Genomic DNA, 27,710 nt, shown 5'->3' with positions numbered 1-27,710 from the left:
GAAACTGATTATTGGACCTAAGAGCTCTTTGAGGAGAGTAAGCAATCAGAAGGTCACTGATATATTTTGGTGCAAGGCCAGCTAACGCCTTGTACACAAAACAACTATTTTAAAATCGATTCTGAACTTTACAGGAAGCCAATGTAAAGATGCTAAGATTGGAGAAATGTGATCCTTCTTTCTTGTTCCAGTAAGAAGCCTCGCTGCAGCATTCTGGACGATTTGTAAACAAGAAATCACCGTTTGAGGCAGTCCACAATAAAGGGAATTACAGTAGTCCAGGCGAGATGTTATGAAAGCATGTATTACAGTCTCCAAGTCTTTATGAGGCAACAACTGTTTCAACTTAGCAATGGATCTAAGATGGAAAAAGCTGCCCTTTACCACTGTACTAATTTGTTTATCGAAGTTGAGAAACGAATTAAATGTAACCCCAAGATTTCTTACATAGGGTTGAACGCTAGCGGAAAGGGACCCTAAATTAAAATCGGATGAAGTTCTAGAGTGACCTAAAATCAAAATTTCACTTTTGCTTTCGTTTAACTGTAGAAAATTATCAGCCATCCAACCTTTTATCTCCTCAAGACAATCGTACAGCACATCCAAAGAGCCACCGCCGTCAGTTTTTGCTGGAAGATAAAACTGTGTATCGTCAGCATAACAGTGGTAGGAGATCTTATATTTCTTAAAAATGGCACCCAAAGGAAGCATGTATAGTGAAAAAAGAAGAGGGCCTAAGATGGAACCTTGGGGCACGCCACATGACAAAGGAGCCAATGAAGAAGAAAACTTCCCAATACTCACTGAGAAGGTTCTATCTTTAAGATAAGAGGCCAACCACTGCAGAGCGACACCCTGAATACCCACCAGCTTTTCCAGCCGCTGTAACAGAATACTATGATCAATTGTGTCGAATGCCGCACTAAGATCCAACAAAACAAGTACCGCATAAGAACCAGTGTCAAGAACTTGCAGAAGGTCATTGCTGACTTTCAACAATGCAGTTTCAGTGCTGTGTAGTGATCTAAAACCTGACTGGAAAGTGTCTAGAACATTGGACATGCTAATGTAGGAATGTAGACAACTCTCTCTAACAGTTTTGAGATAAAAGGTAATTTGGAAATAGGCCTGAAATTACTGAAAATAGAATGGTCAAGATGAGGTTTCTTTAGCAGAGGATGAACTATAGCATGTTTAAAACTAGCCGGTACAACTCCACTTTCCAAAGTGTTATTAATGATAGCTGTTACAGCCGGACTCAAGGTTGCAAACACTCCCTTAAGTAGACGAGCTGGAATGACATCAGACTCACAGGTGGACAATTTAACCTTAGAAACAATACCAGCTAGCTGTACAGAGGAAATGGGGTGAAAACAGGTTAACAACTCTGTAGGTGAACAGCTCAATGGAGGATCAAATATTGCTGGCTTAATAGAAGCTCTGATATCCTGTACTTTATTGTCAAAAATTTTTAAAAGTTCTCACAGGTCTACCGAGATGGATCAAGAGACCGGGCAGGTACGGGATTTAGTATGTATATTGTATTGAACAATCATAATAAATATATTCCTGATGTGTATATAATTTATACTTTACGTGTGTGTGTGTTTGTGTGTATATACACATACTTACAAAAATATATGGTTTTTGGAAATATAATATTTATTGTAATTATATACCCAATATTTCATTTAATATTGTAATTAACAAATAAAATTACAATAAACAATAAAATAAAAAATGTGACAGAATAATCAATGTATATGTGTATATATATATATATATATATATATATATTAGGGCTGGGCAAGTTAACGTGTTATTATCGTGTTAATGCATTAATTAATTAATTAACGCTGACAATTATTTTATTGTGCATTAATGCAGTTTTTATTATTATTATTATTATTTTGAAAGCCCGTTGCTCACTGGCTCTGTATTCACATACAGACAAACCATGTGTCACAGGAGGAGAATCACGACTTCATAAGTGGGAAATAGGAAGTTTCCAATAGCATGTGACGACAGCAGAGAAGCGCTCTCGCTCAGCACAGTGGAGTGCATCGTTTTGTTAACTTTGTGGTTTATTTTGAGTCATTTGGGACGCGGTAAAACACGGCCCTCTCACAATATATTGATTTACAGATCTATCACTCTCGCCGCTCAGAAATGTTCATGCAATCATGCTGCACGTATCAGAAGTTCAGCTCTCTGGTGCGGTTAGCGCTCACACTACATGCATACCGTGCCCGAGCCCAACTGAACCGTGCTCTGGCCCATCTCTTCCAACCGAGCCAGGGCCGGCTAAACAAACCACACCAGCACTCGCCCATCAAGCGTTGTCCCGCGCCGCACTCTGCTGCGTTGGGTGCAGATCTCTACTCGGAAGTTGCCTTTTATAATGTTATGATCGAGGTTCTGGCCTCTGAGCATAACTTGTTTTTCTATAACAAACTATAAAACATTTTCTATAAAACCGTTAATACCCTGGTAGTGGCAAATATCTTTGGTTTTATATTTAATTTGATTACATTAATGTTTAAGTTGAGATTTACAAGAAATATTTTAACTGCTATGTAAAAGGAATACTGCTGTAAAAAAGCACCTTATTTGTTTAAAGTGTTTGCAAACCAAATGTTATTGCACTTTTGTTCATATAGCAGTACTTTTAAATGAACAAAAATTGCGCAATATACTACTTTTGAATTCATTATTCATTATTCATAACAATGCAATTAATTGCAGGAAAATCATGTGAATAATCACGATTAAAAATTTTAATCATTGCCCAGCACTAATATATATATATATATATATATATATATATATATATATATATATATATATATATAATGTACACTATTTTTAATAATTATTATGAAGTAAATTATGAAGAATGTAGAATGAAATTATATAAATTGATATTTATATTTAAACTAAATTTTGGATGCATAATGTTTAAAATAATAAATTAAAAAAGTACAGAAGTACACATACACCTGTGTGAGTGTATATACTGTCTTTTATTATACTACAATATAATAAAATATAAAAATATTAAAATAAAATAATATTATCGTTATTTATTGTAATAAATATACCCAGTATTTCATTTAATATTGAATATATGTGACCCTGGACCACAAAACCAGTCATAAGTGATCTGAAAGTTGAATAAATAAGCTTTCCATTGATGTATGGTTTGTTATGATAGGGCAATATTTGGCTGAGATACAACTATCTGAAAATCTGGAATCTGAGGCTGCAAAAAAATCAAAATATTGAGAAAATCACCTTTAAAGTTGTCCAAATTAAGTCCTTAGCAATGCATATTACTAATCAAAAATTAAGTTTTAGTATATTTACAGTAAGAAATTTACTAAATATCTTCATGGAACATGATCTTTACTTAATATCCTAATGATTTTTGGCATAAAAGAAAAAACGATAATTTTGACCCATACAGTGTATTGTTGGCTATTGCTACAAATATACCCCAGCGACTTAAGACTGGTTTTGTGGTCCAGGGTCACATATATGTACTAAATAATGATATTTAACATAACATTGGATAAGTAATTAGTATGTTGTTAAAGTATGTTGATAAAAAATGACAGATAAATGTCATATACATACACACACACACACACACACACATATATATATATATATATATATATATATATACTGCTAATTGTGACATGACAGTCTTTTGAGATTTGTTTCACTGAATCATGCAACAGAAAACAATGTGACAGAGAAATCAATGTGACACGTGTCTGTCTGTGTGGCCTCTCTGCAGCTCTCTGTGGCGGTGACCTGTCCGGCCCCAGCGGCGTTATCCTGTCCCCAAACTGGCCCGAATGGTACGGGGAGGGCGAGGACTGCAGCTGGAGGATTCACGTCGGCGAGGACAAGCGCGTCCTGCTGGACGTGCAGCTGTAAGTCCTTCTGGAACATTCTGTTCTGAAAACAACAGCAAAGTCTGCTGCTTTGGCTGCTTTGCTGGCTGACGCGTCAAGCTGCTGCTGGAATCGAACGAAGCCCACAGACCTGCTGGATGCGATGACTCACCAAACCGCCTGAATGACTCGTTCATTTTCTCATTTCCTCCCACACAAACCCCTCACCTCTCGCCCACTGTCTCTTTCTCTCTCTCTCTCATTAGCTTGAATCTCAGCGACAGTGATATGCTAACCATTTTGGATGGAGATGAGGTCACAACACGTATATTGGGGCAGTTTGTTGGAGGAACCAGCCCGTTTAAGATGTCCTCCTCGACCCCTGACCTCACCATCACCTTCCACTCAGACCCAGCCGGCCTGGTCTTTGGGAAAGGAGAGGGTTTCATCATCAACTACATGGGTAAGGACACTTGAGCTAATTGCAACACAGTTAAAAGGCATAAATTAGACTCAGTCTCATGCACACAAAATGGCAAGAGCGTTCTCAAAACCTGATTGTCTGGAACTGAAGAGTTTTGCTTGCATAATAAGCAGGATGTCTTGGAGAACACTTAAATACTTCATATTAACTTGGTTACTTGACAGATTTTCTGTCCTTTGGGCAGTTCTTGGCCAGAAGAAACTGCATTGTGGACCAGAGCAATGTTATTTTAGTGTTGTATACCGTCGTTTGGATGAGACGTTAAACCGAGGTCCTGACTCTCTGTGGTCATTAAAAATCCCAGTATGTCTTTCGAAAAGAGTCGAGGTGTGACCTCAGCATCCTGGCCAAATTTGCCAATTGGCCTCTGATCATCATGGCCTCCTAATAATCCCCATACACTGATTGGCTTCATCATTCTGTCTCCTCTCCACCAGTAAAGCTCTATGGCTGCTGTTGCATCGTCCAGGTGGATGCTGCACACTGGTGGTGGATGAGGAGATATCCCCTGACAATGTAGAGCGCTTTGAGCGCTTAGAAAAGCATATTATTATTTATACAATATTATAGTATTTATTATTTTGAATTAGCTTTTAATTTTAGTTTTAGTTTGGTTTAGTAATTTTGATATGTGCTTTTGTAATTTTTGTAAGCTTTAATTTATTTTAATTTTTTTTTTGTTTTTTTTTTTAGTACTTGTTTAGTAACTGTTGCCATGGCAAATAACTGAAATAAAACTTAAACTTGAAAAACTTTTTATAGCAACATTTTTACTTTAAGTTTGTCTTTTTTTCTTCATTAATTTTTCATTTATATATTTTTTTTATTTCAGATTTAGGTTTAGTAATTTTAGTACTTCAGCTTAAACTACTGTTTTAAGTTTAAGTTTTTTTTATTTGAAGTTTTTCATCTAAAATTGATTTTATTTTTATTTCTGCTATTTATTTATTTTTCATTCTGTTAAATTAGAAATGTTGCCATGGCAAAGAACTGAAATAAAATAAAATTAATTTTAAGTACTAAAATTTCTAAAAATAAAATATAAATGTTAGATGAAAAACTTCAAATAAAAAAACAGTAGTTTAAGCTGAAGTACTAAAATTACTAAACCTAAATCTGAAATAAAAAAAATATATAAATGAAAAATTAATGAAAATTCTTTAAATAAGTTTAAGTTTTTAATCTAAAATAAATTTTTATATATAGTATATTTCAGTTTTAGTAATTTTAGTACTTCAATTTAAACATGTTTTATTTAAGTTTTTTTTTTTTTTAAGTTTAAGTTTACATTTTCCACCTAATATTTATATTTTATTTTATTTCAGCTTTATTTCAATTAACAAACACTAGAAAAGTTTTAGTTAACAATAACAACACTGGAGCAGACTTTATGCTGTTAGTCAAAAGTCTGGCTAAACGAAATTAGTCCATCTCAGTATAAAGACACATTTAATTTCCCAAATAAAGACAAGCATTATGCACAAACTTTCAGTCTCGTTTGAGTGTCACGAACACACAGAGAGAATCTCAATGCAACTCTTTCTTTTCAAATTACTTCAACCGATCCATTATGTTCTCAAGTGGTCGACATGCATTTCAATCAGTGCTTTTTTTTTTTTGCACAGATGCAACTATTTTCAGCTCCTGAAATCTCCCATCATCCTCTTCTCCTCCTTCTCTCCTGGCTGCCCTCATTCATTCACATTTAGTTTTGTCTCTATCCTCTCCCATAGGATACACACACACACACACAGAGAGAGAGAGAGAGAGAGCACGTTACCATGCAATCTCCAGTAATGGCTTGAACTAAAAAGACAGAGATACTCTTTTTATGTTCGTATAATGGTAGAGGATAAAGTTCCCAGCTGAATAAAGGTCACAGACGCACTGTGAATTCACAATGACGGTCGATTTGCTCTTGATCAAAACCGCTCATGAACTGAGTGCATGTGGAATCTAAAGAAACCACCATTAGCACTGCGCTAACAGCATACACGAACGTCCTAGGAATAACTGATCTGTTGGAAAACTCTTCTGGATGCCTTTTAAATTAAAAAAAAAAATCATTTACTCAAGCCTTTTACATTTATTTATGATTTTTTGCCAACTACAAGATCTGAAATCTTATGAATAAAGAACTGAAAGTGTCAGATCCGTGACCTAGCGGTTAGCACACACGCTCCTACACACGTTCGTGTGGGCGAAGCAAGTTCAACTTGACTTTTTGATTCCCGAAAGGCCAAAAATAAAATAAAACTAGATTTTACATTTCCTAAAAAAGTGTGGTGCTTGCTCGTGCTTAAGTCGCCTCCGAAATGCTAGGGTGTTGTGGGTGGTTAGGTGGTTACTTAATGTCCTAAGTCAATAAAATCCACCCTCATGTGATATTCTGGTCTCTATGAGTCATATCTCTCGTTTAATGTGAGTAAATGGGATCTTTATTATCTGCTAGGCAAAAATTGCCCAGTCACTTAGAAGATATAATGACACACCTTTTAAATCATGTCCTAGATACGAGTTAATATTTATTTTATTAGTTTTATTGGTAACACTTTACAATAAGGTTCATTAGTTAACATGAACTAAGAATGAACAGTACTTCTTCAGCATTTATTAATCTTAGTTAATGTTAATTTCAGCATTTACTAATGCATTATTAAAATCTCAAGTTGTGTTTGTTAACATTAGTTAATGCACTGTGAACTAACAATGAACAACTGTATTTTTATTAACTAACATTAACAAAGATGAATAAATAGTGTAATAAATGCATTGATCATTGTTTTCATGGTAGCTAATACATTAACTAATGTTAACAAATGACACATTATAAAGTGTTACCGTTTTATTATAAATATTTATTATTTTATTTTGGGCGGGTGAGTGGATGGTAGCGGACAATATTTTTTGCTATCCTGTATGTATGTATGTATGTATGTATGTATAGATAGACAGATAGATAGATAGATATTTTGATGTCATGGTTCGGATTGGTTTCGGTACAGCAGGAGGAAAAAACTAAACATAACAAATCATCATTTACTGAACAAATTGCTCTTTCTTAAAATAAATTCGATTAAAATTTTCTTAGGGATAAAAATCTACCTCAGCTTCTGCTCTAAACTAACAGCAGAGCCCAAACTTAAATTCAATTATTATTTATTTTTAACCATAACAATCAACACTCAAATTAAAAAATTGTATGCAAACATGTAAATTGTTTTTAAATTAACTTCTAAATTATACAGTTTCTATTTGTTGTTGAAATATAATAATTTAGAGTCATAACTTGTTTCATAAAATATTTATTTAAACATATACATTAAATAATTAAGACATCACTAACAGGTAAAGTAAACAGTCAACTAGGCTATATACAGTGGGTACGGAAAGTATTCAGACCCCCTTAAATGTTTCACTCTTTGTTATATTGCAGCCATTTGCTAAAATCATTTGTTCATTTTTTTTCCCTCATTAATGTACACACAGCACCCCATATTGACAGAAAAACACAGAATTGTTGACATTTTTGCAGATTTATTAAAAAAGAAAAACTGAAATATCACATGGTCCTAAGTATTCAGACCCTTTGCTCAGTATTTAGTAGAAGCACCCTTACTTACTTAGCACCAATACTTAGGACCATGTGATATTTCAGTTTTTCTTTTTTAATAAATCTGCAAAAATGTCAACAATTCTGTGTTTTTCTGTCAATATGGGGTGCTGTGTGTACATTAATGAGGAAAAAAATGAACTTAAATGATTTTAGCAAATGGCTGCAATATAACAAAGAGTGAAACATTTAAGGGGGTCTGAATACTTTCCGTACCAACTGTATATATATATATATATATATAAATGGAGGTGAAGTGGTGGCAATAAAAAAAATTCAATAAACGGAGAGACTTTCTGTGTGATGAATAGAAGAGGTTAAATAATTTTGCTCCTTTTTTCAGAGGTGTCACGCAACGACTCGTGTCCAGACCTCCCCGAGATCCAGAACGGCTGGAAGACCACTTCTCACGCGGCGCTGGTGCGTGGAGCTCGTATCACGTATCAGTGCGACCCGGGGTACGACCTGGTGGGCAGTGAAACCCTGACCTGTCAGGTGGACCTGAGCTGGAACACGCAGCCTCCGTTCTGTGAGAAGAGTGAGTCAAGCACAGTTGGGTGTCTTTGCTAATTAGAGTCTGAGGAATTTTTACTTTCAGCAGATTCAAATGTCATCCTTCTCAGCTGCGTCTCCTTTTCTCGCTTCCCCTCATTAGTTATGTACTGCACAGACCCTGGACACGTCGAGCACTCCACACGCACGCTGTCTGATCCCAAACTTTTGGTTGGCACCACTATCCAGTACAGCTGCGTTCCCGGATACGTCCTGCAGGGCGGCGCAACACTCACTTGCTATGGTCGAGAACCCGGCACTCCTGTTTGGACGTCTCGCTTGCCTCATTGCGTGTGTAAGTTCCCACAAATGTTTCGTCCAGTATTTCTGTATTTTATGTTTTAGCTCCTGTTTAATCCTGATTTAATTCCCTGTATATTAGCGGAAGAGTCCGTGTCCTGTGAGAATCCCGGCCTTCCTGACAATGGCTACCAGATTTTGTCTAAAAGGCTTTACCTACCGGGAGAGTCTCTAACCTTCATGTGCTACCAAGGCTATGAGCTCATTGGTGAGATGGCCATCAAGTGCATTCTGGGAAATCCCTCTTTTTGGAGTGGTCCATTACCTCTTTGCAGAGGTAAGAATCATTTATGGCATTTACTGAAAATAAGTATGTATAAGGGTGTTAACCCTTTATAACAAGATTTATTTATGTATTTATTTATTCTATATAATAGTAATAATAATTTATTATTATTATTGTTGTTGTTGTTGTTGTTTTTTACTATTATTTTACTTCCCAACAATTACTGTGCTAACTGACCTCCATAACAGATATTTTCTTTTCAAAAGCATTTTCAGATGTATTTAATGAATACACAAAGAGTGTATTTATATATTTAAAAATGTGATATTGTCTTAGAATATTCACTACATTTTTGTTATGCAGCTTCTTTAACCAATATTTAGTTTTCAGAGGTTGTTACATTCAAATTAGTATTCATAGAATTTATATTTAACCTCTTAACTGTCACCGTCCACCCTGTGGGACGCCTCGTTTACTTCACTATTTTACAATTAAATCCTAATCTAATCATGACAAACTATATATCGTTGGAAAGGTCTAAGACTCCTAAATAGGTATTTTACCACGTTTTTGTAAAAATTATGTAGGAAAAGTAATAGATTAATTTATGACAAGAGTGCACCTGAAAAATCTACATCATAACAGGAGTTCTGACCTTTGTCACAGAAAGTCTTCTTAGTTGCCTTTTTCTCTATCACGCTTTAGAAATCATAAGAAATTATATATCAGTTGAAAACTTAAAATCTCAAAATTCATCCTTTGAAACCCATTTTAAAATCAGACATTGCATTACCATGGAAATGGTACATCAAAATCACGTTGGAAAATGTTTTCATTCATGAATTATAAAAAAATAAGTTTGGATAGTGCACTATCATGTCTGTGTTCAAAACTGTGAGTGACAGTGAGGGGTTAAACATTAAATATATTCTAAGAATATTTAGAATATTCATTAAATGTCTGTAATGCAGCTTCATTAGGTAGTAATAAATAGTAAAATAAATAAAAAATAAACAGAAAACAAAGTACAAATATTTGGATTGCCATTTTGGGAGCACCATAACTTAAAAAACAAAATGAAACAAAAAAAATTATTATATGTATGTGTGTGTGTGTTTGTGTGTGTGTATATATATATATATATATATTATACATTAAATGCTGAAGTATGTATTAAATATATTCATTTTTACCTCATATATTTCAGCCAATCATGAATGCTCTAGCAATCATGCACTTGAGGGTAAGTTTTATTTTTAATGTACAAATTTAAGCAAGGGTTAGCTTTTTTATATCGTATCTTTTATATTGTAAAGTGTCTACCTTTTAATATCACAAGCAGAAAAAGTGCATTGTTATTGAATGAGAGAGATTATATATTTATAATATTTGACAGTTGTAGAGGGTAATGCAGGTGGAAATGAGTTATTAACGTATATCATCCTTGTATCTTGTCTAGTGGCTGAGGCGACGGCAGAATCTTCTTTTGATGGGGGAAGCATGGCTCTAGCAATATTTATCCTGGTGCTGCTGGTGTCTGTTTTACTGGGAGGAGCCTACATCTACGTCACCAGGTGAGCAATACAGACAGTCTAATGTGAGCACAGCTCTTTAGTATTTACTAACTGCACAACAGTAAAGAGCTGCCATGTTCATGGGCACTTACACATGTTCTGTTTCTGATTTAATAGATCGCTCAAAGCTACTTGTACTAATGAAACATTGCTTAGAGCCACCGCTTGTGAAATGAGATTGGTTTCTTCATAAAGCATGTAATGGCTTGAAGCTAAATCATAAAACACCCGTGAACACCAGAACATGTGCTGTGCTTGAGCCCGTCAAACTCTCTTCTCTGTTCCTCAGGTGCCGTTATCATTCAAACCTGAGACTTCCTCTGATGTATCCGCATCCCTACAGCCAGATCACCGTGGAAACCGAGTTTGACAACCCTCTCTATGAGACTGGAGGGGTGAGAATCTCACAGAACACTCTAGCAACCGCCTACCAACTACTTAGCAACCACCCAGAACCACTACATTGCTGTGCTCTGGCAAACTTCCCAGAGCACCATAGCAACTGCATAAGAATCATCCAAAACATCTGAGCAACCACCTAGCAACAACTTAGCACCACTGATCCAGAACACCCTAGTAACCACTTAGTAACTCCTAGCAACCAGCCAGAATCCCTTGGAAACTACATAGCGCCACCCTGGAAACCAGCCAGATCACCCTAGCAACTGAAAACACTGAAAACACCTTAGCAACCTCCTAGTAACTTCTAGCAACAAGTCAGAATTCTTTGAAAACCACATAGCTTTTGTAAACTACATAGCGCCACCCTGGAAACCAGTCAGATCACTGTAGCAACTGAAAACACTCTAGCAACCATCTATAGTAACTCCCTAGGAACCAGCCAGAACCTTTTGCAAACTGCATAGCGCCACCCTAGAAACCAGTCAGATCACTGTAGCAACTGAAAACACTCTAGCAACCATCTATAGTAACTCCCTAGGAACCAGCCAGAACCTTTTGTAAACTACATAGCGCCACCCTGGAAACCACCCGACTCACCTTAGCAACTCAAAATACTTAAAACACCCTAGTATGTAACCACTCAGTAACTCCTTAGCAACCAGTCAGAACCCCTTGGAAACCATATAGCGTCACACTGGAAACCACCCAGCTCACCGTAGCAACTGAAAACACCCTAGCAACCACCAAGTAACTCCCCAGCAACCAGCCAGAACTCCATGGAAACTACATAGTGCCATCCGGGAAAACACCCAGATTACCATAGCAACTGAACACCCCAGCAACCACCTAGTAACTCCCTAGCAACAAGCCAGAACCTTTTGGAAACTACATAATGCCACAATGGAAACCACCAAGATCACCCTAGCAACAGAAAACACTCAAAACACCCTAGCAACCTTCTTCTAACTCCCTAACAACAAGCCAGAATCCCTTGAAAACTACAGTGTCACCCTGGAAACCACCCAGATTACCATAGCGACTGAAAACACTCAAAACAACTTAGCAACCACCTAGTAACTCTCTAGAAACCACCTTAAACCTCTTGTAAACTACATGGTGACACCCTGGAAACCACCCAGCTCACCATAGCAACTGAAAACACTCAAATGCCCTAGCAACAACCTAGTAACCTTCCTAAACTGCATAACAAGGGCCTGGAAATCACCCAGGATGCTCTAGTGATGCTGCAACAGTAACAACATTTTATTTTCATGATCACTCATTGGAAGATCCTCCATCATGCTAACATGCATGTAATTTTCTTGTGTTATTGTACAGGATACGAGAGAATATGAGGTGTCCATATGAAGAGGCCTACAGACACGTCCCGTACTGCTCCAGCGCTTACAGGAAGTGATGTAAATAGATCCTGTCACCTCCACTCTCCCCACCTCCCCAACCTCCAGGGACAGAGAGGGGCATGAAGGAAAACGGGGCTGTGAAACAGGAAGTACCAGAGCAGAGATCGTTCAGCCAGTAGACGTTACTGTGGTTTTACGTATGCACTCACAGCCAGAGGTTCTCATTCTGCCATTCACAAACACCCGTGTGTGTGTGTGTGTGAGTGTGAGTGTGCGTGCGTGTGTGTGTGTGACATTACGAGCAAGTGGAAAATAACAAGTGAAGAGTCTGCACAGTGTTCTTTCGCCTCAATACCGTGACTTACGGGACAGTTTAACCCTGGAGTAAGCCCTTTGCTCCGATATAAAGGGGTGGTGGTGGCGCCGTCCTGTGTCTGTCTGTGGCCCGTCCTGCCTGCTGTCATTTTTAAGTCTTTGTACTTAGAGCAGTTTGTAGTGCAGGTTTTAAAGTAGTATTTTTTTCCCCTGCAAGTGACGTCCTACTGCAGCAGAGAGCAGATGATGTATTTATTTTGAAGTATATGTGAAATGTTCTCTGCTGATTGATGAATACTTCATTTTGGAGATCAAGAAAAAAAATGTAACTGATTTCTCTAAAGAAATGTGAAAAAATAAATAAATTCATTTAAATCTTTTCTAACACTGACGTGTCCTGGTTTATTTTAAAAAGAGATCTGACAGACGTAGAGCCCCAAACCTATTTAAATTTTAAAATAAAAGAAAATAAATGAACTGATGAAACAAATACAATACTTTTTAAATTAAATTCACTCCTGAATTATTTTTCCCCTACATTTAATATTTTCTGTATTTATTAACATTTTATTTATTAATAGAACATTTATGCTTCACTGTTAAATCTGTAGCAAAATCTGCCCATTGGAAAGAAAATTTACAAAAACAATTCTTTATTATGGGGACTTTTGCTAGAGTCTCCAATGGAATCTTGTTTCCACACGGGATAAAAACAAAACATTTTTATATCACAATTCTGAGTTTGTTACAATTTTTTTTTTTTTCTTGCAATTCTGACTTTTTTCCTCACAATTCTAAATTTACAGTCATGGCCAAAAATATCGGCACCCTTGGTAAATATGATCAAAGAAGGCTGTGAAAATTAATCTGGATTGTTAATCCTTTTGATCTTTTATTTAAAAAATTCACAAAAATCTAACCTTTCATTGGAGAATAAGAATTTAAAATGGGGGGAAATATCATTATGAAATAAATGTTTTTCTCTAATACACATTGGCCACAATTAACTGTATGTCTGATGATTCAGACTTTTTCCCCTGCAATCCTGAGTTTATATCTCACAATTCTGACCTTTTCTGAATTCTGAGTTAAATTCAGCTCCCAACTGCAAATTAATAGTAGTAGCTCATAATTGGGAGTTTAAATTAACATGAGACATAAACTCTGAGACGTAAATGTTTGAACTGTGAGATATAAACTCGCACTTCTGAAAAGTCTGAATTGTGAGATATAAACCTTTTTAATTTTTTTTTTTGACATTTTTTATCAGAATTGCAAAAAAAAAAAAAAAAAAAGTCTGGATTGTGAGATAAAAGTTAAAATCATTTATTTTTATTCTGTGATGACTCTCCATAGTCTAATGCATTTCAAAAGCAAAAGCAAATGTATGTAAAAACATTTCCCTATGCGTATGTCATACGGAGTGGAAACACCTGGCCTCATACTTGCATGCAAGAGTCACATTACTACAGTGAAAGTTTCGCATGTTATCTCATTTCTCAGTCCACCCATTTCCTTTATTGATTTATCTTCTTTTGAAAATTATACTGTGTCAAATGGCTGCATTACTATCAAATCTGCACATTTTTATACACGTGTTGCCAAAGAATCATTCAGCACAAACTGAGCACATTTGCGGCTGAGAGACACAGGAAAAGAAAAAGCCACTGGTTGTAGCTGTCAGGAACTGATAGTCTGAATGTTTTTAAACTACATTCACTTCCTCTTCGTGTATTCTGCCCATTTGACTCCACCGCAGAGCACTGAGCCTGGAGATCATGCAACGTTCATTGTTTGTGTCGTGAGGGTCAGTTAATCGTTTCCTTAATTAGTTGTGTTTAATGCAACTCGTTTCATATCACTTTATCTGCGCAATGTCTTTTTATTTCTTCAGCTCTACCTGCAGCCTGTATTTCCTGTGCATGTCATGCATGTGGCATCAAACGCTTTCACTTTTTTAATGTGCAAAAAAGTGATTTTTAAAGAATGTGTAATCATGCAAAGATAATATCTGATTCACAAGAGCTTTGTAAGACACTCATGGTTCCTGTATCCAGTTGTCTTGCAGTTATCAACAAAATATTTGCAGAAGTAGCCAACAGAGGAAGTGCAGTCACTTCTGTTTAAACTGAATCTTTTTTCCGTCTTAGTGTGATGCGGCTGTCAGTTAAACGTGCAGTTGTACTGCTGCTAACGCTCTTCGGAGCTTGTACGCTTACTACTCTATATCAAGTGCTAGCATGCCCTGGGAAGGTTCCCAGATCTCATATGCGGTCTATACTGGTTCGAAACTGGAACCAGACACAGTACCGGTATAACCAGAACACGCCAATGGTGTTTGTGGGTGGCGTTCCACGATCAGGGACCACCTTGATGCGTGCCATGCTAGACGCCCACCCTGACATCCGCTGCGGGGAAGAGACTCGGGTGATCCCCAGGATACTGTCTCTGCGGCAGGGCTGGGGGAGGCAGACGGAGGAGCGCCGGGCGCTGGAGGACGAGGGAGTCAGTCAAGAGATGCTGGACGCCGCGACCACAGCGTTCCTGCTGGAGATCATCGCACGGCACGGGGAACCTGCACCACTGCTGTGCAATAAAGACCCCTTTACACTGAAGAGTGCTGTTTATCTGTCAAACATTTTCCCCAAGTAAGATTCATTTTATTTTATTTTATTATTTTAAAAGCTTTGCGCAAAGACATTTGTAGTAGGCTACTTCTGAAAATTTGATTTACACTTATTTTACATGGAGTGTGTTCCATCACTGGAGCCAACATGCTTTCTTAAACAAATTAAAAAATTTAGTTGTTTATACAATCTAAAATGTATCATTTTTATTTATTATCTTATTTTATTTTATTTTACTTTAATTTTATTTTTGTAATTATAATTTTATGAATTGTTATTATTTTAATTATATTTAATTATATTTTTAAAATGTACGTTAGCACAGAGTAAATAATAATAAATATAAGTGACCCTGGACCACAAAAGCAGTCATAAGTAGCACAGGTATATTTGTAGCAATAGCCAACAATACATTGGTTAAAAATTAGAGATTTTTCTTTTATGCAAAAAAAGCATTAGGATATTAAGTAAAGATCATGTTCCATGAAGATATTTTGTAAATTTCCTACCATAAATATGTAAAAACGTAATTTTTTATTAGTAATATGCATGGCTAAGGACTTAATTTGGACAACTTTAAAGGCAATTTTCTCAATATTTCGATTTTTTTGCACCCTCAGAATCCAGATTTTCAGATAGTTGTATCTCGGCCAAATATTGTCCATATTATTGTCCATATATAACCCTTTTATTTATTCTGATTTCAGATGATGTATAAATCTCAATTTCAAAAAATTTACCCTTTTTACTGGTTTTGTGGTCCAGGATCACACACATACAGGTGCATCTCAATAAATTAGAATGTCGTGGAAAAGTTCATTTATTTCAGTAATTCAACTCAAATTGTGAAACTCGTGTATTAAATAAATTCAGTGCACACAGACTGAAGTAGTTTAAGTCTTTGGTTCTTTTAATTGTGATGATTTCGGCTCACATTTAACAAAAACCCATCAATTCACTCTCTCAACAAATTAGAATATGGTGACATGCCAATCAGCTAATCAACTCAAAACACCTGCAAAGGTTTCCTGAGCCTTCAAAATGGTCTCTCAGTTTGGTTCACTAGGCTACACAATCATGGGGAAGACTGCTGATCTGAAAGTTGTCCAGAAGACAACCATTGACACCCTTCACAAGGAGGGTAAGCCACAAACATTCATTGCCAAAGAAGCTGGCTGTTCACAGAGTGCTGTATCCAAGCATGTTAACAGAAAGTTGAGTGGAAGGAAAAAGTGTGGAAGAAAAAGATGCACAACCAACCGAGAGAACCGCAGCCTTATTAGGATTGTCAAGCAAAATCGATTCAAGAATTTGGGTGAACTTCACAAGGAATGGACTGAGGCTGGGGTCGAGGCATCAAGAGCCACCACACACAGACGTGTCGAGGAATTTGGCTACAGTTGTCGTGTTCCTCTTGTTAAGCTACTCCTGAACCACAGACAACGTCAGAGGCGTCTTACCTGGGCTAAGCAGAATAAGAACTGGACTGTTGCCCACACTGCCAAAAGCACCAAAAGTTGGTTAAATGACCATGGTGTTGATGTGCTTGACTGGCCAGCAAACTCACCAGACCTGAACCCTATAGAGAATCTATGAGGTATTGTCAAGAGGAAAATGAGAAACAAGAGACCAAAAAATGCAGATGAGCTGAAGGCCACTGTCAAAGAAACCTGGGCTTCCATACCACCTCAGCAGTGCCACAAACTGATCACCTCGATGCCACGCCGAAGTGAGGCAGTAATTAAAGCAAAAGGAGCCCCTACCAAGTATTGAGTACATATACAGTAAATGAACATACTTTCCAGAAGGCCAACAATTCACTAAAAATGTTTTTTTTATTGGTCTTATGAAGTATTCTAATTTGTTGGGATTTGGTGGGTTTTTGTTAAATGTGAGCCAAAATCATCACAATTAAAAGAACCAAAGACTTAAACTACTTCAGTCTGTGTGCACTTGAACTTTTCCACGACATTCTAATTTATTGAGATGCACCTGTATGGCCAAAAATAATGGCACCCTTGGTAAATATGATCAAAGAAGGCTGTGAAAATGAATCTGCATTGTTAATCCTTTTGATCTTTTATTTTAAAAAATCACAAAAGTCTAACCTTTCATTGGATAATAAGAATTTAAAATGGGGGGAAATATCATTATGAAATAAATGTTTTTCTCAAATACACGTTGGACACAATTATTGGCTCCCCTCGGAATGAGTAAAATATCTCTGAAGCATATTCCCATTCATATTCACAATCTTGAGCACTCCAGGGTGATTATGAACATGAAATTATCCAGCCATGGCTTCCTGTTTCACAGAAATATAAATAAGAGGGAAAACAAAGCCCAAATTCCCTTAATCATCATCACAATGAGAAAAACCAAAGAATATATTTCTGATGTGCAGCAAAAGATAACTGAGCTTCACAAATTAGTGAAGTGGCTTTAAGAAAAGAGCTAGAGCAGTGAAAATTCCCATTTCCAGCATCAGGGCAATAATTAAGAATTTCCAATCAACATAGAATGTTATGAAACTGCCTGGAAGAGGACGTGTGTCTATATCGTCCTAATGCACGGTGAGGAGGAGAGTTTGAGCGGCTAAAGACTCTCCAAGGACCACAGCTGGAGAACTGCAGAAAATAGTTGAGTCTCGGGGTCAGAAAACCTTTTTTTTAAAATTGTCAAACAGCACATACATCACCACATGTTGTTTGGGAGGGTTTCAAGAAAAATTCTCCTCGCTCATCCAAAAACAAACTCCAGCATATTCAGTTATCAGACACGACTGGAACTTCAAATGGGACTGGCTTCTGTGGTCATATGAAACTAAAAAATGAGCTTTTTAGCAGCAAACACTCAAGATGGGTTTGGTGAACACAGGGATAAAAAGTACCCCATGTGTACAATGAAATATACTGCTGTATTTTTGATGTTGTGGGCCTATATTTCTGCTGGAGGTCCTGGACATCTTGTTTAGACACATAACATCATGGATTATATCAAATGCCAACAGATAAAAAAATCAATAAGTGACTGACTCTGTTAGAAATCTTATAATGGGCCATGCTTGGATTTTGCAACCATACAATAATCCAAACACAACACAAAAATGGGTCACTGAGCACAAAACCAAGCTTCTGCTGGCCATTCCAGTCCTCTGACCTGAACCCTGTAGAAAAAGAGTGAACTGAAGAGAAGAAGCACCAACATGGAGCTGGGAATCTAAAGGGTCTGGAGTGATTCTGGATGAAGGAATGGTCTCTGATCTCTTGTCAGGTGTCTCTGACCTCATCAGGCATTATAGGAGAACATTTAGAGCTGTTAAACTGGCAAATGGAGGTTTCAAAAAATATTGAATAAAAGGGTGCCGTTAATTCTGGCCAATGTGTATTAGAGAAAAACATTTATTTCATAATGATATTTCCCCCCATTTTAAATTCTTATTATCCAATGAAAGGTTAGATTTTTGTGATTTTTTTAAAATAAAAGATCAAAAGGATTAACAATGCAGATTAATTTTCACAGCCTTCTTTGATCATATTTACCAAGGGTGCTGATATTTTTGGCCATGACTGTATGTGCGTGTGATCCTGGACCACAAAACCAGTAATAACGGTCAATTTTTTAAAATTGAGATTTATACATCATCTGAAAGCTGAATATATATTCACACACACACACACACACACACACACACACACACTGTTCAAAAGTTTAGGATTAATGAAGGATCATGTGACACTAAGACTGATGCTGAAAATTCAGCTTTGCATCACAGGAATAAACTAGATGTTAAAATATATTACAATACAAAATATATTCACAACACAGATTTTAATGTATTTTTCAATCATTTCAATAAAGATTTTCACATAGATTTACTAGTGCTTTTTTTTTTCAACTGGGAAAATGGCTAAAACAAATGCATTGTTTTGTGCTCCATAAAGCAAAGCCAAATCCAAATCCTTTTGATTACTAGTTTCTTCCATGACATTTGAGTCATTCTGTCTCACTCCTCATGCCATCATCTGTCTCTCCAGCTCTAAATTCCTGCTAATGCTCAGAGACGGCCGGGCGTCTGTGCACTCTATGATCTCCAGACGAGTGACTATCGCTGGCTTCAACCTGTCCAGCTACAGAGACTGTCTGACTAAGTGGAGCAATGCAATCGAAGTCATGCTCTACCAGTGTAAGGTGGTCGGCCGGAGTCGCTGTATCACCGTCCGTTATGAGGATCTGGTGCTGCAGCCGCGAGGCACCATGCAGCGTGTGCTGCACTTTCTGAACACTCCGTGGCATGAAGGAGTGCTTCATCATGAGGAGGCCATCGGGCAGCCAGGAGGGGTATCACTGTCTCGGTAGAGCGAAATTATATTTAAAGGGATAGTTCAATTCTGTCATTGTTTACACACCCTCTGTATGGGTTTCTTTCTTCTGTCGAACATAAACGATTATATTTTGAAGAATCTTGGTAGCCAAACAGTTGACGGTACCCATTGACTTCCATAGTATTTTCTTCCATACTATGGAAGTCAATGGGTACCATGAATGGTTTGGTAACCAACATTCTTCAGAATATCTTCTTTTGTGTTCAACAACTGAAAGGAATTCGTACAGTTTTGGGACAACTTGAGAGAGATTTCATTTTTGGGTGAACTGTCCCTTTAATATTTTGGGTTGCAGGCCTTCTATCGATTCCTGACGATCCTCACTTTTCACTTTGTTTTTAAGAACTGAACGCTCCACGGATCAAGTGATCAAACCAGTTAACCTGGAAGCCCTCGCACGCTGGGTAGGCCACATCCCAGCAGATGTCCAGCAGGACATGGAGAGCATCGCGCCAATGCTGCGCAGGCTGGGCTACAACCCCAACGCCAATCCACCAGATTATGGTCAACCAGATCCAGAAGTGATCAACAATACTAAAAGGGTATATTTGAACACAGAATATGACATACAATTTAATTTCATTCAGTGCAGGTTCAAGGATCAGAGTTGCTAGTTATTCAGTCATAATTTCCATTTGTCTGTCTTTCATAGATACTGAGAGGAGATTTTAAAACTCCCACAAACTTGAAAAGATGGGCACAAGTGAGTGCATGCTTTTAAGTTGTATCATATACAAAACCGGTTGTACACGATCTACTGCATGCCTTCTGTCATCAAAAGTTTATATTTGTTTAGCAAGTAAAAGGCCTTTTCTAAAAACCTCCCCTAACTGCACCAAACTGCATATTTTTGCTCAGTTTGGGCCACTGAATAAAACAGAGGTGTTTCTTATTTCTCAAGTATGAGCTCCATGTTCTTCTATATCATGCTATATGAGCCATAAAAGCCTGATGTATCGAATATGATACTCTACAAAAAGTGAATATGCACATTTTCTTTAAATATTTCTCTAAAGGTTCAATAAACTGTGCCATTAAAAAAATGTGTGTGTATATATATATATATATATATATATAAAATGTGTTTCTGCTGTCTTTCTTTCAAATAAATGAAGTATGTTTAAAGCATAAAGTATATGTCAGGCTTTACATGGTTAAACATACTTCATTTATTTGAAAGAAAGACAGCAAAAGCACATAATTATTTCAAGCCAATCAGTTGACAAATAGATGTTTGAAATGATACAGCAAAATATTTAATATAACTTTGAGTGATTTCTGGTTGTAAAACATGTTAATATGAAATGTCATTGCAAAAATGGCAGAGGTTTAAGAAATGTATTTATTTCCAGATGCCACTTGATTTGGTGTTTTGCTATCAAATTAAATGACATTATATGTCCCAATACTTTCTGTGGGTACTGTGTAAGACGACTATGATTAGGCTGCATGTCCTTACACATTGTTTTCAATAAACTATATTAAATTTGGAAACATTAATTGTTTGACAGGTATCTCCAAAGTCAGTTCCTAAAGGAGGCAGAAACTGAAGAGAGTCCTACATTGAGTGCAGTATGTGCCTTGGATAATTCACCACCATCTTGTGCCATACACCATGAAGGCCTTTCACAAGATACAGAGCAACCTATGAAGGAAATAAGCTGTGGTTACATGGGGTCTGATTTTGACATCGCCAGAATCTATTTTAATAATTAAGCAACTAAATCTTATTATGTACCAAAATGTTGTGATGCAATATATTGATGTCAAAGAAACAAGCCTCATGATGGACATAAACACTGGACAGAGATCGACATTTTTACTTCCTGGTGCTCTCAGAAGAGTATTGTTTACTTTGTTTTTCGAACAAAATTTACCATAAATCAATTACACTGGATTTCCTGAACATTGCCGTTTTTTATGTCTTGTTTTGGTAAATGAGAAGAGTGTGACGTAGCGCTTGGTGTCGCACTGAACGCTGTTGCTATGTGCCTGCGTGCATTTTCTTGACCTAGATATTAAATTGAGTCATTCTTCTTTTCCTAGTGCCAAAACGCCGTTTTCCCTCGGGGTTTTATTTTTTCAAAAGTGAATTCATTCAATAAAAATATTAATACAAATTCGACCAATGTGTTATTTTCAATCCTTGTGGTGTATTTGTTTTTGTCTCGAAACATTTGATCAGAGCCAACCCTGTGCAGTGCATCATATCACTCCGCCTGTCCCCAAACCCCCACGAACACATAAAATAAACATAAATATCTATTTTACGTCCACAAAACTAATTTATAAAATGCGCCTTTGTATACCTTCAGCATAACACATATGCTGGCGCTTCCCACAAAACCGGGTGTTCAACTTGAATGTCTGCAGCTGTTTAAATAGTGCGTTGGGCGTAGCGGCGGAAGGATACAGCGCGTTCTGTATAAATAGCCGGGGCTTTTGTTGTGAGCCGTTAGATTCGCTCCTGACACGAGAGGAAAGAGACTTACGTATTCCGCACTCTTCCAGAAAAGAACATTTGTTTGTAAGTATGGAGTAAAATATACACAAACGACACCAGTTATAGCGCTACTTAAAAACAATACTGATTCATTTGAATTGAAGCGTTTTTGGAATTATATAAACGTATATATTTTAATGGGCTAACTCGTTAGCTTTTAATGCTAGCCGGCCTGGTCGTTTCTGTGTACTAAATTCGTCCGTTTTTGTTACTTAATGTGGATGAATATTAAAATACTATACATCGGTGTGTTTTCTGTATGTTTTGTGCTCGTTCGGTAATTTTGGCGGCGAATTATACCGCGAAACAGTGCGGTGAGGTCGGTGAATCATCTCAATTCATCTGCGTATTTTCTTTCAAGGACGTCTGTCAGCAGTCGACACGTCATTAAACGCTTACCTGCTCGACATATAACTCATTAATTGTTATGTGTCTGTGGTTATCAACGTTTTGTTCCGTTGTTGTTGTTTCTGGCCATTTTCTGAGGTAAAACGTCGCCATTTTGTTTTCAATCGCCTATTTGTTACGCCCTGCCTCACAGCTGTGTCCGCATTAGTGATGGCGTTTGCTGTTATACCTTGTATTGTTTCGCTTTCTTTTATGATGAGGAAGTTTCTAGAAAATTCTCAGGCTTGTTTAACAATACCAAAATAAACCGTACTCGTTGTTTTAGGTTTTCACCAATGCAACGCATACAATGAAGCTAATCAATTTTAACATCTTGTTTTTTTTAGCGTAAAGATGCAGATCTTTGTAAAGACGCTGACTGGCAAGACCATCACCCTCGAGGTTGAGCCCAGCGACACCATTGAGAATGTGAAAGCTAAAATCCAAGACAAGGAAGGCATTCCTCCTGACCAGCAGCGTCTGATCTTCGCTGGCAAGCAGCTGGAAGATGGACGCACGCTGTCTGACTACAACATCCAGAAGGAGTCCACCCTCCATCTGGTGCTCCGCCTCAGGGGAGGCATGCAGATCTTCGTCAAGACGCTGACTGGCAAGACCATCACCCTCGAGGTTGAGCCTAGCGACACCATTGAGAACGTCAAGGCCAAGATCCAGGACAAGGAAGGCATTCCTCCTGACCAGCAGCGTCTGATCTTCGCTGGCAAGCAGCTGGAAGATGGACGCACGCTGTCCGACTACAACATCCAGAAGGAGTCCACCCTCCATCTGGTGCTCCGCCTCAGGGGAGGCATGCAGATCTTCGTCAAGACGCTGACTGGCAAGACCATCACCCTCGAGGTTGAGCCTAGCGACACCATTGAGAACGTCAAGGCCAAGATCCAGGACAAGGAAGGCATTCCTCCTGACCAGCAGCGTCTGATCTTTGCTGGCAAGCAGCTGGAAGATGGACGCACGCTGTCTGACTACAACATCCAGAAAGAGTCCACCCTCCATCTGGTGCTCCGTCTGAGAGGTGGTATGCAGATCTTTGTGAAGACCCTGACTGGCAAGACCATCACCCTCGAGGTTGAGCCCAGCGACACCATTGAGAACGTCAAGGCCAAGATCCAGGACAAGGAAGGCATTCCTCCTGACCAGCAGCGTCTGATCTTTGCTGGCAAGCAGCTGGAAGATGGACGCACGCTGTCCGACTACAACATCCAGAAAGAGTCCACCCTCCATCTGGTGCTCCGTCTGAGGGAGGCATGCAGATCTTCGTCAAGACGCTGACTGGCAAGACCATCACCCTCGAGGTTGAGCCTAGCGACACCATTGAGAACGTCAAGGCCAAGATCCAGGACAAGGAAGGCATTCCTCCTGACCAGCAGCGTCTGATCTTCGCCGGCAAGCAGCTGGAGGATGGACGACGCTGTCCGACTACAACATCCAGAAGGAGTCCACCCTCCATCTGGTGCTCCGCCTCAGGGGAGGCATGCAGATCTTCGTCAAGACGCTGACTGGCAAGACCATCACCCTCGAGGTTGAGCCTAGCGACACCATTGAGAACGTCAAGGCCAAGATCCAGGACAAGGAAGGCATTCCTCCTGACCAGCAGCGTCTGATCTTTGCTGGCAAGCAGCTGGAAGATGGACGCGCTGTCTGACTACAACATCCAGAAAGAGTCCACCCTCCATCTGGTGCTCCGTCTGAGAGGTGGTATGCAGATCTTTGTGAAGACCCTGACTGGCAAGACCATCACCCTCGAGGTTGAGCCCAGCGACACCATTGAGAACGTCAAGGCCAAGATCCAGGACAAGGAAGGCATTCCTCCTGACCAGCAGCGTCTGATCTTTGCTGGCAAGCAGCTGGAAGATGGACGCACGCTGTCCGACTACAACATCCAGAAAGAGTCCACCCTCCATCTGGTGCTCCGTCTGAGAGGTGGTATGCAGATCTTTGTGAAGACCCTGACTGGCAAGACCATCACCCTCGAGGTTGAGCCCAGCGACACCATTGAAAACGTCAAGGCCAAGATCCAGGACAAGGAAGGCATTCCTCCTGACCAGCAGCGTCTGATCTTTGCTGGCAAGCAGCTGGAGGATGGACGCACGCTGTCCGACTACAACATCCAGAAGGAGTCCACCCTCCATCTGGTGCTCCGCCTCAGGGGAGGTATGCAGATCTTCGTCAAGACCCTGACTGGCAAGACCATCACCTCGAGGTTGAGCCCAGCGACACCATTGAGAACGTCAAGGCCAAGATCCAGGACAAGGAAGGCATTCCTCCTGACCAGCAGCGTCTGATCTTCGCCGGCAAGCAGCTGGAGGATGGACGCACGCTGTCTGACTACAACATCCAGAAGGAGTCCACCCTCCATCTGGTCCTGCGTCTTCGTGGGGGCAATTAATCTGCTCATTATGTTTAATATATATATAAGTCTTGAAAGTTATCAGACAAATTCCAATTTCCTTTGTTCCTCTTAATCATTGAATAAAGTTCTGGCATTCCTGATTCTCTCGTTTCCTGCCTCCTCTCTGAAATATCCACGAAATGCTCCCTTAAACATGTATTTTTAAAACTTAGCTCAAATGTTTACATTTTGAGGGGCCTTTTTTCTTACCTACTGGTTTATAGGTATAGAAGTCATTTAATGGTTTAAGTCAAGCTTAAATTGTCAACTTTGAAGTTGAATATTTTTCTCAAGTCTTATTTAATTTGGTAGTTGCGACTCGATTAGTCTGGTTGGGTGAAAATGTTAATGTTCAAATTAAAAGTGAATGGTCTGGATGTAACGCATTCTTAGTGTATAGCCCATTTAGTCAAAAATTGCTAGTAAACAATTGCAAAAGTAGTGAAAATGTAGAATTAAAATACTTTAGTACTCATTTAGAACAAAAATAGTTTGTAGCATATTGCCGTGTCACACAACCTCTGTGTCAGATTGCAGTTTTTAAATAAACCACTAGATGTCGCCACAAGCCTGTGAAAAGGTTGCAGCCATTGTGAACCCTTTAAATGCTCTAATTCAGGGGTAGGGAACGTTGATCCTGGAGGGCAACTCCTGCAGAGTTTAGCTCCAACCCTGGAGAAAAGAAAAACCTAACTGCATCCTGAAGACCTTGATTAGCTGGTTCAGGTGTGTTTGATTAGGGTTGTAGCTAAACTCTGCAGGGACACCGGCCCTCCAGGATCAATGTTCCCCACCCCTGCTCTAACTCATTGGTCTCAAACTCAATTCCTGGAGGGCCACAGCTCTGCACAGTTTAGCTCCGACTCTTATCAAACACAGCTGATCAAGGTCTTCACTATTCACTAGAAACTTCCAAGCAGGTGTGATTTGGAGCTAATCTGTGCAGAGCTGTGGCCCTTGAGACCAATGCTCAAATTTTTGGGGTGGCTCTCTTGTAAACGTCTTCTGTCTGACCCTTGAGTCACAGTACATGCAGATGCCCTAAGACTTAAAATCCTTTGATGGTCTTTAAGTACTTTGGTAATCTGGGCTGCTTGAGGGCAACTGTTAATTAGTTAACCACACTGTAAAACAACACCCTTTAGAGAAGCTGACAATTGTCTATTTTGCACAAGAGATCACAGTGTTTTTTTAGCTTGCTGTATATTGTTATGGGGTTAGATGGCAAACATCTGCTTTGTTTTGCTACTTTTCAGTCAGTTTCTTCTGGCATCAGATACTTTTCATTGAAATTGACCAGCAGTACTGACTCTTGAGCAACCGTAAGTTGTGTTGCTTAAAGATACAAATCGACCGTCAGCACTGAATTCTGCTGCTCAATTCCAGATAATCACATACAACGTCTCTCGACTACTGCATTGTCATTTCTGTTCACAAAAGCATAGCAACGAATCCATACTGATATCAGTGCAGGAATCAGTCCAGCTGGGTCTAACGAAAATACTTATCTGGTCTTCTTAAAACATCGCTGCACAAAATGACAAAACAAAAAAAACATATCTATATAAAGCTGTTGATGTTGGCTTATTAAATGAGAAATATGAGCGTTAAACACAGCTAATGGAGAATTGCTAGAGGTGCTGTGAATAGCCTAATTTTTGTGATGTTTAAAATGTGAGATTCATCTGGTTTTAACCTGCTGTGCTGAGATTAATAGACCTTTTAATTAAAAGATTTAAATGGACCTGCCTAATGAGTATATATCAAAGTGTGACTGGAATTAAATTGTTCCTAAATAATTTCTATGTTATAATTTCCGCTGCGTCACGGTGTCATGTGTTTTCAGGATGTAAGAACGTCTTTCATGCATTTCATGCAAATACATTTCTATGCTCCAGCAAATATCATTCATAATTTGTGGCTTTTCATATTTGTCATGTCCTTAAAGGCCCAAAAAGGTTGCTTGTTTCCTTCACTGGGTTTCCAGTCTGGATTTGTCATGGATTTATAATCAAAAATCACATGAATAGCCTCTTTTAAAAGCTCTTTTGATGTTGCTTGGCCTTCACCCTGATGGGCATTTTATATAAAATGTCAAACGGTGAAGGTTTTGGTTTCTTGTACATATTGGAGGAAAGATTCATTGATGTAGGATTTGCTCTGGCGCTTCAAAAGAATATAATGCCATACTGATGCATGAAACTCCTTTGGTTTTATTGGTCAGCCAGATTTGGACGTCACATTGTTGCTTTAACAAAACTACTGACAGGCATTCACTGTCTAACTGTTTCTATTGCTTTAGGTGGAAGCATACTCATAATCTGATACTTTAATGTTTTTAAAAGCGTAATTAAGATCTTAAAAGAGTAAAGGGTGGTCCATATAATCGGGACATGTTTTATTTTCCCTCTTTAAACAGAAAACCACCAAAGAGATTAAAACAGTATGTTTTTGTGTTTAAATTCATGTCGAAATAAGATGTTTAAATGTATATTTCTTTGTTTTTCACTCCGGAATCTGTGAAAAGTGCCAAACCGTAGCAGATACTACATCAAAAGCTTTTATTTCACTCTTTATTTGTCAAAGAGAAACAGCTGTGCGTCACGGCAGGCTCTAGATAAGCGTTGTGTTACATATATGAGTTATCAATTGCATATTCTTATCCAATA

The 27,710-nt window shown here is 38.3% G+C and overlaps 3 protein-coding genes across 7 annotated transcripts in view; all 3 read left to right on the top strand.

The window, feature by feature from the left end:
* Positions 1-13,082, top strand: part of LOC131547948 (seizure 6-like protein) — a 57,277-nt gene extending 44,195 nt beyond the window's left edge. For all 3 annotated transcript variants that reach the window (XM_058788745.1, XM_058788747.1, XM_058788746.1), the window contains 9 exons: positions 3,803-3,941; positions 4,169-4,365; positions 8,343-8,537; positions 8,655-8,846; positions 8,934-9,128; positions 10,285-10,320; positions 10,537-10,651; positions 10,941-11,046; positions 12,392-13,082. In XM_058788745.1, the coding sequence (XP_058644728.1) occupies positions 3,803-3,941; positions 4,169-4,365; positions 8,343-8,537; positions 8,655-8,846; positions 8,934-9,128; positions 10,285-10,320; positions 10,537-10,651; positions 10,941-11,046; positions 12,392-12,421 (1,205 nt within the window). In that variant the 3' untranslated portion in view covers positions 12,422-13,082. The remainder of the gene's footprint in view (positions 1-3,802; positions 3,942-4,168; positions 4,366-8,342; positions 8,538-8,654; positions 8,847-8,933; positions 9,129-10,284; positions 10,321-10,536; positions 10,652-10,940; positions 11,047-12,391) is intronic.
* A 1,326-nt stretch (positions 13,083-14,408) lies between these two features.
* tpst2 (tyrosylprotein sulfotransferase 2) lies at positions 14,409-21,884 on the top strand. 3 transcript variants are annotated; one of them, XM_058790170.1, is made up of 6 exons: positions 14,409-14,536; positions 14,624-15,377; positions 19,394-19,711; positions 20,085-20,283; positions 20,394-20,444; positions 21,253-21,884. In XM_058790170.1, the coding sequence occupies exons 2-6, from the start codon at positions 14,884-14,886 to the stop codon at positions 21,289-21,291; spliced, it is 1,101 nt and encodes a 366-aa protein (XP_058646153.1). In that variant the 5' UTR covers positions 14,409-14,536; positions 14,624-14,883; the 3' UTR covers positions 21,292-21,884. The 3 variants fall into 3 exon arrangements, with proteins under 3 accessions (XP_058646153.1, XP_058646152.1, XP_058646155.1); XM_058790169.1 differs by having other exon boundaries at positions 14,440-15,377; XM_058790172.1 differs by lacking the exon at positions 20,394-20,444 and having other exon boundaries at positions 14,440-15,377.
* Positions 21,885-22,122: 238 nt separating this feature from the next.
* On the top strand, positions 22,123-25,142 carry ubc (ubiquitin C). The gene is given in 6 exon segments (XM_058790166.1): positions 22,123-22,268; positions 22,979-23,886; positions 23,889-24,053; positions 24,056-24,284; positions 24,286-24,845; positions 24,848-25,142. Coding segments are annotated over 5 exon segments (2,046 nt in total). The 5' UTR covers positions 22,123-22,268; positions 22,979-22,985; the 3' UTR covers positions 25,039-25,142.
* Positions 25,143-27,710: the final 2,568 nt, after the last annotated feature.

The sequence above is a fragment of the Onychostoma macrolepis genome, chromosome 10, assembly GCF_012432095.1.
Source record: "Onychostoma macrolepis isolate SWU-2019 chromosome 10, ASM1243209v1, whole genome shotgun sequence".
Classification (NCBI taxonomy): domain Eukaryota; kingdom Metazoa; phylum Chordata; class Actinopteri; order Cypriniformes; family Cyprinidae; genus Onychostoma; species Onychostoma macrolepis.
This window is presented reverse-complemented; position numbering and strand designations above follow the sequence as displayed.